The following is a 14,148-nucleotide window of genomic DNA, read 5'->3' on the forward strand; positions in this document are numbered from 1 at the left end:
CCGCGCAGAATATTACGAAAAATGGGTAAACCTGGAAAATCCCGTAATCCCTAGGAAATTCAGAATCAAGCCAATTCGGGGAGAACCAGTAGAACAAACAAATGTTAGAATTGAGGCAGCTAAGAACCGTGTGATAGGGGAAATACAGCTACTCAGAATGAGGGCAGAAAACAACCATAAAAAAGTTATGTCGATTGACCTAGAAATGGAACGCATACTGAAAACTAAAGCATACGGCAGAATATTAGAAATACTTCAAGATATGTGGAAATCTGAATGCCTAAAGGAGGAACAAATCTCATACAACAGATGGAGATATACAGAAACCTGGCTTTTGGATTATGAAAAGAATTACGGTAAGGAACTTACTAAACCCAAAAACACAAGACTACAGCAATTGTCCAATAGACAAGTTTCTAGGAAAAGTTACGCGTCTGCCGTTAGAAACAACTCAACAAATAATTCTACAGAAACTGTGGATCTTCCTATGGAAAATGCAATAAAAGCAATGAATACATTTTCGGGGAAACGAAAATATAAAAGGATGAATCAACAGGAGAACTCTAAACACATGAGTTACAGTTCTCGTTCAGCCATTTCACAAAACCGACCATTTCCTAAGCAGCACAGAGACATACAGAATCGGGACAATAACGGTAAGCATAAAAATCACCGAGGAAATGGTACAAATAAACAACCACCAAACTTTTACAGAAACGAAAAAACAACATACATCGGAAGAGGGGTACACAAGTATTTTTTAGGAGGAGGCAAAATGAACCAAGGTCAAAGATACAAAAATCAAATGCCACAATTATAAGCAACAGCAATGCCGGGGACACGTCCAAGAATGTAATTAAGATGGAACCAAAAATATTTAATCTTTCCCATAGACAACTAACGGATTCCGAAATCAAGTTACTGTCTAAGGGTCTAAAATACACCCCTACGCCTCAAGTAAATAATCAAGAGCTTAAAACAGATATAAAAGCTTATACTCGGCGACTCAGGCTACGTGAATATTTTCATGAAAGTGATACCAGTGAATCTGATTCCGAGTCTACAGACGCAGAAGAAACAGACCTTGTAAGAAACAAATCCAAGTTTAACCCAAAACGAGGAAGAAATAAAACTTTGGATGCTGTTTGCGACACATTGGAAAATATTCATTTCCCAAATAAACCCAGGACTATTAAACCAAACCTTTCTAAAGAAGAAGAAAAGGCTCTTAAAAACCTCAGCGATGACCCTACCATCATAATCAAAGAGGCCGATAAAGGAGGCGGAGTCGTCCTTATGAATAAGAATTTTTACAAAAGTAAAATTTTACAAATGTTGCAAGACAAAAATTTTTATGAAAAATTGCGCAACTGTAATGAGAAAAAAACAATTACAAAAATAAAAAACTTAGTATATGGACCACTATCGGAGGGTTTAACAGATAAGGAAAAGGACTACCTGACAAACTTTGAATTCCGAGAGAGTCAATTCTATGGTTTACCTAAAGTGCACAAGTCTAAAATTATAAAGGATGCCATAAAAGAGCAAAATAGTATATGTATTACATGTGCTGATCCCGCTGATTTAAGCTTCAGACCAATTGTAGGAGGACCGAACTCTTCAACGCAAAGACTGAGTCATTTATTGGATATACTTTTAAAACCATATTGTCAAAAAGTACCTAGCTTTGTGAGAGACGATCTTGATTTTATAAATCATTTACCTACTCATGTCACCTCTAACACCAAACTTGTCACACTGGATGTTGTAAGTTTGTATACAAATATTCCTACAGAATTGGGATTGCTAGCTGTCAAATTCTGGACTGAAAATTATCCCGATGTTCTAAACAACAGGTTTCAACGGGACTTCATCCTAGAGGCTCTAAAATTAGTTCTAGATAACAATACGTTTGAGTTTGCAGACCATCATTACCTCCAAATTAAGGGAACAGCAATGGGGACAAAAGTCGCACCTACCTATGCAACATTAACCCTTGGTTATCTAGAACATAAATTACATGATCAACTGTGTACGTTGTGGGGGATAGAATCTGCAAACAAAATACGGTCTAAATGGAAAAGATTTTTAGACGATTGTTTTATCTTATGGGAGGAGGATGTCGATAAACTAACGGAGTTTTATGATCTACTTAACCAAATGAATTCGGATATCAAATTCACGATTGAAACAGATGATTTGCAAATGTCATTCCTCGATGTTCTTGTAACAAAGGATAATACCAGCTTAAATACGGATATTTACTATAAACCAACCGACACACACCAGTATCTGCATTTTGGATCAAGCCATCCCCATCACACTAAAACAGCTATACCATATAACCTCGCAAGAAGGATATGCACCATTGTGAGTAATACCAATATCAGGGATATTCGACTGGAGGAATTAAAATTGTATTTATTAAACCAAAAATATCCAGAACAACTTGTAGATAACGGTATAAAGAAAGCCAAGGAGTGCGATAGAAGTCAGTTACTTTTAAACATACGACGTGCGAATGACGTTGAAATAATTCCATTTGTGCACACGCATAACCCGAGAAATCAAAACGTGAGTTCAATTATTCATGAATTGAACAACGTACTTAGAGAGGACGAACAAACGAAAAACGTATACAAGAATTGTCGTTTTATCAACAGTAAACGCCAACCCAAAAACCTAAAGAGAATATTTTGTTCTTCCAAATTCAACGACCATACTTATACAGTCTCTAAGTGTAAGAACCCTCGATGCGGTACATGTGAATACATTACAGAAGGGACCAGCTATAATTTCAATGGGCGTGAATTTAGAGTTAAAGAAAACATGTCATGCGATACAAAAAATGTCATTTATGTCATCACATGTCCTGGATGCAAGGAATATTATATTGGTGAAACCGGCAACACTCTCCGTGCCCGTGTACGTGTACATAAGCAACACATTAGTACACCCGAATACAGACAAATTCAATTAAGTTCGCACCTGGAGGCGTGTGGTAAAAAACAATTCAAAATTTTCCCTTTCTACAAACTCAGTTGTGCCACTGATACCCAGAGACGGGAAAAAGAAAAACATTTTATTAGTATTTTTCAGCCAAAACTTAAGGGGGGACCTATGTCGTTCTACGTCAAAGCAGCGTTATGTGACGTCACAATAGCGACGTTTGTTTTTTCCCGCTGACTTTTGCAACTGTGACTATAGGCATAACATTGTTATTAATCAATAACGTACACAGTTTACAAAAGGAATTTTTTTTCATCATTTATAACAGTTTTATTTGATTTATGGAGTTTGTTAATATTAGAATTCTCTTCCTTTGGTTGATAATTCATAGCAATTTCAGTTGTGAAGATATACCTCCATGATATGCTGATATAAAAATGCAAAATTTATAAGATAAAATTCAGCAAAGACAGCGGCTTTAATCAGGGAAATATGTTTAATCTTATGATTACCATTAATTGTATTTTCTGGATAAAACTAAAAAGAAATTAAGAAATGTACTTGTACCTATATTTTATTGATTTATAGTGTATGTAGATTTTATTGTATTATGTCATTCCTAGGTTCTATTAGGTGTTGGTTGTTGACGGGGAAAGGGGGGGGGGGCAGAATGATTAGAATGAAGAAGAAAAGAGTTTATCTGTTTAAATTATTTCTTATCAAAACAAAATACTCGTTTTTTGCAAAATAGATTTATATTCAGATGTTTGTCAGTGCTAACTTACCTTTTTTTAGTGCAGAAAGGTCAATGTTTATGACAGAAGAGAACGAAAATAAAAGAAAACGTCATATTTCTCGTTTATTATATGATAAAGTTATACTTTTTTCTTTGTTAAATTAAAGAGAGGGGTGACTTCTTTCAAAAAATATTTATTACAACATTTTCACACAAAGACTTTTTAAGATATTACCTGTTATGCATGTCGGAATTGTAAAAAATACGACAAGAAAAACGGGGTGATACTTACATTGTGCTCCTTTATAATTTTTCATGCGAGATGAATTACAATGAATTTGCCTTCATTTTAAAGATACAAGTCATATAAATTAAATACATGTTGATTTCGATTGTGATTTGACATTTTTGGTTCTTTTTAGCGCATATTTGGAGTAAAACAAGAATGTCTGAAAATAATCTATTTTTAGCATTTCACACTGTTTTTGCACGTGCTCCTGTGTATAAATAAGCACATAAAGGTATTGTTTTCAATACCTAAAAATTAAAAGCAAGTGGTCAGGAAAGAAATGTCAAAGTTTTGAAAATTTCACACAAAGACTTTTCGGACATAGGTCCCCCCTTAATAGTGTTTTATAAATTACTTGTGATTTCCCCGTACTTTTGTCATATTGTATCTATGACGTCATAATAGACATTTAACGTTCCGCTTAACATGACGTCATAATCACTGTTACTATGATACTATTGTAAGCTTCTGAAGATTGAATATGAAAGCGCTAAAGCTTAACTGAGGATTTTTGTGTTTTCTTTTTAACTTTTTTTATATATATATATATATATATATATATATATATATATATATATATATATATATATATATATATATATATATATATATATATCAGAAGTCCATGAATTCACAGTGGTCGGTATAGTTGTATAGTAAAATAATTAAAAAGAAAACACGAAGACAACAAAGTAAAGCATTAGCGCTTTCATTTAAAAATCTTCAGATGCTTTACAATCAAGTTTTTTAACTGTCACATAGTAACGCCTTCTATGACGTCATAATTAGCGGAACGTAATACAGTCTCTATGACGTAATTCTCCCAGCAGTTATTACGGGAAAGTCAAACAATGCTATTTAGCTTTGGTTTTAAAGTAGTAATAAAGTGTTTTTCTTTTTCTCTTCGTTGGATTTGGTTTCCGGACATCTTATAGAACGGGAAAACGGTAAATTGTCTCTTCCCGCATATATCTAAATGTTCACTAAGTTTAATTTGTCTGTATTGCGGGTTATTAATATGCTGTTTGTGGACTCTTAACCGAGCTCTCAGAGTAGTGCTAGTTTCTCCGATGTAAAATTCGTTACAACCCGGGCATGTTATGACATAAATTAGGTTCTTAGTTTCACAGGACATGTCAGCATTTACAGTGAAATTTCGGCCCCGGAAGTTGTAGCTGGTTCCCTCCAAAATATAGTCGCAGGTACCGCATCTCGGGTCATTGCATTTAGTTACGGAACAATTCTTTTCCTTGAAACTGGATGTGCACAGAATTCTTTTTAAATTTTTAGCCTGGCGTTTGCTATTTATAAATTGAACATTTCGGTAAATTGCGTTTGTGTTCTCATCCTCCTTTAGTATAAGGTTTAATTGTTTTACCACTGGTGTTAGGTTTTGGTTTCGTGGATTGTGGGTATGAACAAAAGGTATAATTTGTTTTTCCTCCCGATTGTCACGTGTCGTAAGTAGTTGTGTTCTTTCATAAGACTTAGCCTTTTTTATGCCATCATCCACTAGTCGTATAGGGTATTTACGTTTCACAAGAAAAGATTTTAATTCCTCTAGTCGTAAATCCCTTGTGCTTTCCTCACTTACTATGGTGCAAACTCTTCTTGCCAGATTATAGGGTATCGCTCTTTTAGTATGGCTTGGATGACATGAGCCGAAGTGTAAATACTGATGTGTATCGGTGGCTTTGTAGTATATATATATATATTAGGGTTTTCAAGCTCCTGATTAAATTTGTCATTCTAATAATAGAACATACTTTTATTGTATAATATTCCTTTTAATTCTAAAGGTTTTATTAGTAGTTGGGTTTTTACACTCTTGATTGCATAATAGAGTATGTTTACATTTAATATGACTTTGTTCCATTATGCCAAGATAATTGGATGATAAAACTTCTATAGACTTCACAGACAATCAATGAACCCAAATGCATCACTCTTTGTTGATCAAATTCTAATATTTAACATGTATTTTGTGCAAAACTAAGCATAAAATACATTGCAAATCGAACCAATTAGTTCATACTTTCAAACAGCAATATTAATAAATAGATATAAACTTCACAGTATCAGAAATAACATGCTACTTTATAATTTACGTTTGCATTTGTTCAATTAGAGTTATAAGTCCAGGCTTTGAGGAACCAAGTTTTTCTTTGAATTCATTCGACACTTCGGTTTCCCTGTAAGCCGCTGATGCCCCTAACAGTGCCCCAAGCGCAGCACCCCGATGACAATTTTCCCCTGAAAAATAACATTATATTGGATGAAATTCAGATTTTATATCCCATTGATAATGATTTTGTCATTATAATTGTCTGAAGCCCAGTAATCTTGTGGCTAAAACCCACAGCCTTAGAAGGTTCTTGTCTCCATAAAGATCCAAGCGTTTCTCTTGGTCTACATCATATGAAACTCCAAGAGTGACCATGAGAAAGACTCGTAAAGAAATAACGCATAAAGGAAAGATAACGAAGTCAGTTTGAACCAAGCTGGATAAAATTCAAGTCACTTACGAAGCCCAGATAAACTTGATAGTTTTAGAGTTCGTAAAACTTTAATTATTGAATTCAATTATAAAAAAATCCGTCATATTTTAATTTTTTTTTTTCGCTTTTCCCATTGACATAATAATCATTTGCTATGTTACTTGATATGCCCCAGCAAACTCGAAATAAAAGACACGTACGCGTACCACGAATTCTAACTGCCATATATTTTTTTTTCAAAATCAGTTTGCAATTTTTGGTCGTTATGATAAAGTTGTTGGCAAATATACTCGTACAATACATATAATTGGATCTTTTTTGACTCCTGTTTGATGCCATTGTTAGATTTGTTTTAAACTAAATTGCGTAATTTCCAGAGGTCAGTTTATGCTCAGTTTACAGATTTATACTGTTTCTAGTTTTTTATTAACCCTTTTCATTTTTAAAAAACACCACTGCCTTTGATGCTACATAAGACACAAAATCAAATCTCAAGGCATTATATACCTCCACAATTAGCGTTTGCCAAGAGCCCTTCGTTAACGTCATCAGCAAACTCCAATGCTAGGAACAGCAGGCTGGACAAAGCACCTTCCATGTAACAGGCGGATCCCAAACGACTGGTGGCGGACTGGTACATCCGTAATCGGCTTTCAGACCCTTTCGGAAATCTGAAATGAAAAATGAAGATCAATATGAAGCCCGACTTTTTTTTTCAAAAATATTACCACATGTTCCTTTTGAATTGGGTAAAAATAATAATTTCCTTAATATGAAGAAAACTATTTGTAGTCAAATAGAATTATGAAAATCTAAATGAATTAGACATAAGCAACAAAAACAAAACTCATTCCCAGCATTATCTCAAATCTGAATCTGATATTGTAATAAAATATTACATTAAAAAGTAAATGAGAACAAAACTTCTTTAAGTATAACACGTAATTATTATATATTAATACTTGTACAATGTCATGTACTTTAAAACAGATTTATAAAACTGGAAACAATTGCTAAACTTTGTTAGGGGAAACAGTCGAATTTTGGCGCTATTATAAAGAAAATTTTCTCACAATCATTTGATATTTCTTTTAGGTAATTTTGCAAACGGGAGACAAAATTTATCACTTTAAAAAATTAAATGCATGTATATGTTTCATATGAAATCTGAAATAAATCTCTTCTTTGAAAAATCACACATTTTATTTTTTTCTTAAAGAAAATAATGTGCAAAATATAAAATTCAATAATTTTCGAAAGAAAGTTGTACAAAATTTTTTTCTTTACAAATATCGATTTTCCTTTCCAAATAATAAATTATCAGACGCAATTAATTTTGCCTCCACTTAGTCCCATTATTTCCCCCCCGCCTACCCATTAAAAGTAATCATATGCCTCTCGTGTTAGCCCTTATTTTTCACCTGCCTACCCATTAACCTTGTCCAGAAGTAAATCATGTATATTTCGTGCTTGTCCCTTACTTTTCTCCTGCCTACCCATCAGTCTTGTCTAGAAGTGAATTACATGTACCTGTATCTCTCTCATTGTTAGTTCCCATGTTTTCCGCCTACCCGTTAGCTTTATCTAGAAGTGAATTACATTTACATGTATCTCTCACATTGTTAGTTCCCATTTTTTCCCGCCTACCCGTTAGCTTTGTCTAGAAGATTCAGCACGGATTCCCGTTTTTGTTGACCTCCCAGTTCAGCGTTACTAAGTGTCTTCATTGCTTCCTGCTTCAGCGGATGTCCGTTCAATACAGCATGTAGCAGTCTGGCGTAGATATCGATAAAAGGAACCAAACCAGACTCCGGGTGGGTGAGTTTCATAAAGTCTATGGTTGCTTTGGCACATTCTGATTCGCTTTTATGTGCATAGTGAACAATCCACGGAATGGCAGGTACAAGAGCGCCAATACTGACCAGCTGGTGATCTGACGGACCTTTGCTTGCTTTCATGTTTCTAAAAAAAAGAGTTTTAAAAATAGTCTGGGTCACGATGATTGTGGAATCCAACTGCTGTATTCTCTCTTCTCGTAAAATCGAGTTATCGTTCTTAACACGAGTTATCTTTCCTAATAGCAGGTATTGTAAAATTTCCGATGATGAGGTAAAAGAATGTTGTAAATGACAATGCGTCTAAATGTTTTTTTTTTCTTTTAATTCAGCTTTCTTTTTCAAGTGTTTGAAGGTCAAAACTCTAGAAAATAGTCTCTGGAAATTTGTGGAACATGTCGCATCATTGATTGCTTATCACATTTTCAAGATATTCTACATAGCAGGCATGTAGTCGAAGCATCGCTCTTTAAAGGAAAGAAGGGGGGTGGGCGAAAAAATATTGAAAAGGCAAATTAAAAAATGAGAAGCAAGTAAAAAATTAAAATGATTTTTGAAAATAGTTTAGGGAAAACAGAAAACTATAAAAAACGAAGAACATATTTCATGGGGGAATTCATCTTTCCTGGCCCAGTGGTTCTGGAGAAGAAGATTTTTAAAGATTTTTCCTTTATATTCCTATGTAAACCTGTGATCGGCCATTTGGTCCCGCCCTACCCCCGGGGGTCATGATTTGAACAAACTTGAATCTACACTACCTGAGGATGCTTCCATATGAGTTTCATCTTCCCTGGCCCATTGGTTCTGGAGAAGAAGATTTTAAAAGATACCATTAATTTTTCATTAATTCATAATTATCTCCCCTTGGAAGAGGGCTTGGCCCTTCATTTGAACAAACTTGAATTCCCTCTACCCAAGGATACTTTGTGGCACGTTTGGTTGAAATTGGCCCAGGAGTTCTTGAGAAGAAGATGAAAATGTGAAAAGTTTACCACAACGACGTCGACAACGACGACAACGACTACAACGACAGACAACGGACAAATTTTGATCAGAAAAGCTCACTTGAGCCTTCGGCTCAGGTGAGCTAAAAAAAAGTATGGGTTTGATCAAAGTACAACTATCTAGTAAATACCTTCATGAATATATGCACCAATATATGCATCAAAACCAAACAAAAATAAATAAATAAATAAAACATTAAAGCCTGGCTAAACATGAAAAACAACATTCTACACATATTGTTTTTAATTGCATAAGAATCGGAATCTTTTTTCTTATGACAAAATTATGCTGATTTTTTTAATCTATAGGTAATAACTTAAATTACTGCCAACTTCATCAAAACAATATGTATCTTTCATAGGATCTTCTAAAGGGCATTTTCAATTATCCCAGTGTGAGAAACCAATTCAGTATATAAATACATAGTCTAACCTTTCCTCTGCCCACTTTAATATGTCTTCAGCAACTTTTGGTCGAGTCTTGTTCTCACTCCAGTCTTTGAAGAATGATCGGTGGAATGACTCGGCATAAGTGTCATTATGTGATCCAGGTGAAGTCATAAATTTCACATACTGTTCCAAAACTTTACCACGTAACTCTCGTGGATCCATTGAGGCCTCTGGATCAACTGCTTGCATGGTCTGTAGCATTTTAAGTGCCATTGAGAGATTTAATGTATTGTCCCCTGGTTTCATTCCTATAAAAGATTTATTTTTTTCTCATTAAGCTTCTCCAAGAATGACTATAATTTTCTATAATAACCTGTTATACTATTTTACTTTAATGTAAAAAGTTAGCTGCAATAATGTAGCCCTCTCCCTTTTTTTTTTTTTGGGGGGGGGGGGGGGGGGGGGGGGGGGGGGGGGTGTAGCCCTCTCCAGAAAACATCAGATAAAAAAAATCGGAGAGGGCTACATTACTGCAGCTAGTGAAAAGTATGCAGTTAATAAACATGATTAAGAAAGGAAACAAGATTTTAAGTTTCCAAAGAGCAATGTTATTTTCTGAGGCATTTCATTCTACCAATACAAACAATTAAAGCAAATATTCATGATATTTTATTTGGAACATATTGGAACCTTCTGTAATATTACAAATCATTGTAGGTGTTCAGAATACAAGTACCGGTGCCTATTTTATTTCATCATACTGATGGCAAGGGATCAGTCTTTTTACAATGATTTTTCATATTTTTTTTTATGAGGCAGATAGTTCCAAATGTTAATTATTAGGAATCCAGACACTTACAGATTAACTTCAGTTTCACCTTAAACTGGTCGCTTATTCAGATATATTAGATAGGAGTCAGCAACTGAAGCAAGTCTGGTAGTATTTATCCCCAAGTGCATCATCCATGCAAATTTGGCCCAGATAGGGTGTATAGTTATATGTACTTAGGATTAGATTTGACATAAAAATGTAGACCAGGATGCCAAAGCCAACAATGCTTATGATGACACCAGGAGTGTCATGTATGGCAAAAGTTCAACTCAACTTCGTTGAGGTGAGCTAAAAATAAATTAAATATACAGGCACAGGATGAGTCACTAAAATTTCAATTGTGATTAACATAAGTCGCTTTACGTACCTTGGTGATAATGCACAGTTCTGTCATTGCTGGTCCAGTATTTAAGTTTATCATGCAGAATTATATCTCCTATTATTGGTTTGCTCTTTTGGCCCCATCCTGATCGACCACTGCCTCCTATAATGGAAGTTTGTTCAATGGAATATCAGACAGCCTTACAAGAATATATAAATAACCCCCCTTTCTGGATATTGTATACCGGGTTATTTTCACCCCATATTATTTTTGCCCTTTTACCCTTACCAACAATTTTATCCTGTTTTAAATTTGCCCAGTTACAGTTCTGTTTAACAAAATTCACTGTGTTATTTGAAATTGCCCTGTTTTAAATTCTCCCAAATTCACGTTAAAGGTGAAAGGGGAAAAAAATGGGGGTGAAATTTTCCCTGTATACAATATACAACTCTAAGATTAATAAACAAAAGTATCATGCAGATTAAAACTTTGACACTTGAAAAGAGAACCATTGTATTGGTTGTGACGGTAAGCTGGAGAAACCAGCAGTTACCTGTGGCAGAGATGGTGAGAATACTAGAAGGATGATGTTTCTCTGGAGCCCTATACCCTGTCAACCATCCTCCATAGCCAGACTTGATGTCTGCTGGATTGTAGTACCAGTGTACTGGCATAGCTAAAGCATCTGCTACAAACATACCCCACAGGGCCTCTCGCTTAGCCCTCTGTAGTTTGGCTGACATCTTGCTGAGAAAAGATGAGCGGTCTTTTGTAATTACTTTTAAACTACAAGTCAACGCTCCATTACAGTTGTGATTTATCAAAAAGCAATACATGTATCAATTTGATTGAATGAATAGAGTCCTTAAGGAAAATAAAATTGCATAGTACACAAAATGAATTTCATTTATGATTCAATTGCTGTACTGTTTAATTTAAAAAGCAGGCTTCATATTTTAGTAGCTTTAGAGTGGACAACAAGGCACTAATTCATGAAAAAGGTTAAAGAAATCACTTATAAATACAATATATGACAGGCAAACCACTCAATACCCAGTGTTTGAATTTTTTTAATACATCAACTAATGTACACATACAGTATTTGGACTAATATTTCTTGTGTTTATACACAATATAATCAAGAAAATAATACAATTAAAGTAACTTATAAACGTACATTTAAAATTAAAAACTGCTGGTAAAAAAACGTCTAAATAGGAGAAAATAATAACCTGGACCAAATCACTCCAGTTCATTTCAAACACACAAATATGCCTACCTACTGTTATGTTTTGTAGCCCCAGGGTCCACTGGCTGCTGATGAGGACAATCTACTAAGGGTGCTTTACTGAAGAAGGCAAGGGCAAGAAATGACGAAACAGCAGCTGGAAATACTTTTCTGGTGTGCCTTCTGATCATCTGAATTATATAAACAGTTATTAGACAAAACAACAGAAACCATTTTGATCATGTTGATGATTTTTAAAAATAAATTCTGTATGAAAATTCATAAAGTACACGTTTTAACAGATTATAGATTAAAGATTCTGCAAAATAAAAGTAAAAGCTTATTCAAAGTTTCCAATACCTGATCATTGAAAGAACTGAAATTCTTCCGACTTGCAAAATTTCTTGATAATGCCAAATCCCCACTGAAAAAAAAAATTATAATTGTTTTGTTATGTAACGTATGCATGTATGATGCACCTTAAATCTGTCTTATACATCAATATTTAGCACAATCTTCTTGCATAAGTTATTTTATAACAATTATCTCCAATACTCATTCTCACTGTTTAACACCATGATTTTCTTTTACTTTAGACCTATAAGGCTATATCCCTGCGCAGAGTACCGCGTATATGTACCGGTTTCATTCATAAATGTATTTCCAATTTGTAGTTTTTAAACCCAAACATAAAGATTATTACTGCAACAATTTTCTGAGAATACATACCTGATCAGCCGTGTACCGAAAAATAAACCCCATTTCATGGTTACGAAACAAAATTTTATATATAACAAATCACGTTGTTTTGTTTACAAATATTGGAACTCTTTTATGTTGCGTTCAGATGTAGCTAAGTCGCACAGTGGATTGTCGTCTTGCACTAAAATCTTTCAAAATATTTCGACGATAGTGTTTAAAGCGAGCAATTCGAAATTATCTTTAATCTTATACAGATTTCGCGATCAGGCACCTTTTTTTTTTTTACATAAATAAAATTTTCCCTATATTTTAATTGTACTGTCATGTACAAATTTGAATTTTTCAATTAAAATTTGTATATGATATACAAATTTTAATTGAAAAATTCAAATTTTTGTAGAGGACAATACATATGTAGCTTATCGTATGAGTTTTTTTTAAATTAATTATTATGAAAAGAGAGTCTTAAAACGTCAAGTGCATGTAGCATACATGTATTCGTATAGAACGGTGAAATTCTTTAAAATAATATTTTTTTGCTTTCCTCCCCATTTTCCTCTTTTCATCTAAACTCATTCTACTGTGAACCGGTCTGACAGGAGTCTATTTCTTTCAAGATCTGTAAAATGCAATCAACCAGACTGACATCCACGATCAATACAAGGCAGTAAATAAATGTATATTTCTATTTATTTTCTCTTTGATAAATCTTTGACTGTTTGTAGAGTTGATTTTTTTATCATTCTACTGGAATGTAAATTTCACCAAGAACTAGTTCAAAGGCCAAGGAGGCCTTATATGCATGTAAATCTCGTGCGTCTGTCTTTGTGTCTAGCTGGCGCTAAGGAGGCCTACACTGAAAGAAAAACCTAGTGAATTTCACCAGTGTGTTTCGTAAAACGTTGGTCGTGATTAGTAAACTTTCAGTTTACTGGTTAAGATAGTGAGTTGTGGAGCGGGGGTCGTATAGATACTTAGATACCTAGTGAAAGTTACTCATCAATTCTAAATCTACTAATCTTATCTAGTAAATATACCAATATCTGGTAAAACTACTATTAAGGTAGTGATTGTATGGACAGTGAATCTACTAGTTTTCTTCGTGACATTAAGGTGGCTCATTACATTCACAGTTTATTTTAGATTTCAATACAGCACCACTTATAATATAGATGTCAAATATCCGGATGGGGGTATTGATATCATAAATATTTTTTATAGAATTTTTTTAGTTTTTGTCTAATTTTAGTGAAATATTTCATTTCAAGTTTATTATCAATAGAATTTCAGAACTTTCAGTGTCAAATGATGGGCATCTTCTTAAGACAAGTACACACAGTGAAAATACCTCATAATACCTAAT

At 34.0% G+C, this 14,148-nt stretch overlaps 1 protein-coding gene across 3 annotated transcripts; it reads right to left on the minus strand.

Annotated features, from left to right (window-relative positions):
- Positions 1 to 5,746: 5,746 nt before the first annotated feature.
- On the minus strand, positions 5,747 to 12,933 carry LOC134228885 (uncharacterized). 3 transcript variants are annotated; one of them, XM_062710576.1, is made up of 9 exons: positions 12,813 to 12,933; positions 12,444 to 12,507; positions 12,135 to 12,274; positions 11,409 to 11,602; positions 10,901 to 11,017; positions 9,745 to 10,009; positions 8,120 to 8,434; positions 6,980 to 7,143; positions 5,747 to 6,227 (listed from the first exon to the last, which is right to left on the minus strand). In XM_062710576.1, exons 1-9 carry the CDS (start codon positions 12,848 to 12,850, stop codon positions 6,079 to 6,081), a joined length of 1,446 nt encoding a protein of 481 aa, XP_062566560.1. In that variant the 5' UTR covers positions 12,851 to 12,933; the 3' UTR covers positions 5,747 to 6,078. The 3 variants fall into 3 exon arrangements, with proteins under 3 accessions (XP_062566560.1, XP_062566559.1, XP_062566561.1); XM_062710575.1 differs by lacking the exon at positions 12,813 to 12,933 and having other exon boundaries at positions 12,444 to 12,697; XM_062710577.1 differs by lacking the exons at positions 12,444 to 12,507; positions 12,813 to 12,933 and having other exon boundaries at positions 12,139 to 12,267.
- Between the last annotated feature and the right edge of the window lie 1,215 nt (positions 12,934 to 14,148).

Source organism: Saccostrea cucullata, unplaced genomic scaffold (genome assembly GCF_032062105.1).
Source record: "Saccostrea cucullata isolate Sc308-1 unplaced genomic scaffold, CSIRO_AGI_Scuc_v1 ctg507, whole genome shotgun sequence".
NCBI lineage: Eukaryota > Metazoa > Mollusca > Bivalvia > Ostreida > Ostreidae > Saccostrea > Saccostrea cuccullata.

Excerpts from the sequence above, each read along its gene's own strand:
- LOC134228885 (XM_062710575.1), bottom strand. The coding sequence starts at position 12,551 with ATGCATACGTTACATAACAAAACAATTATAATTTTTTTTTTCAGTGGG. Across the intron at positions 8,435-9,744 it reads TTAAAGTGGGCAGAGGAAAG|AAACATGAAAGCAAGCAAAG; the intron begins GTTAGACTATGT and ends TCTTTTTTTTAG. Across the intron at positions 7,144-8,119 it reads CTTCTAGACAAAGCTAACGG|ATTTCCGAAAGGGTCTGAAA; the intron begins GTAGGCGGGAAA and ends TTTTCATTTCAG.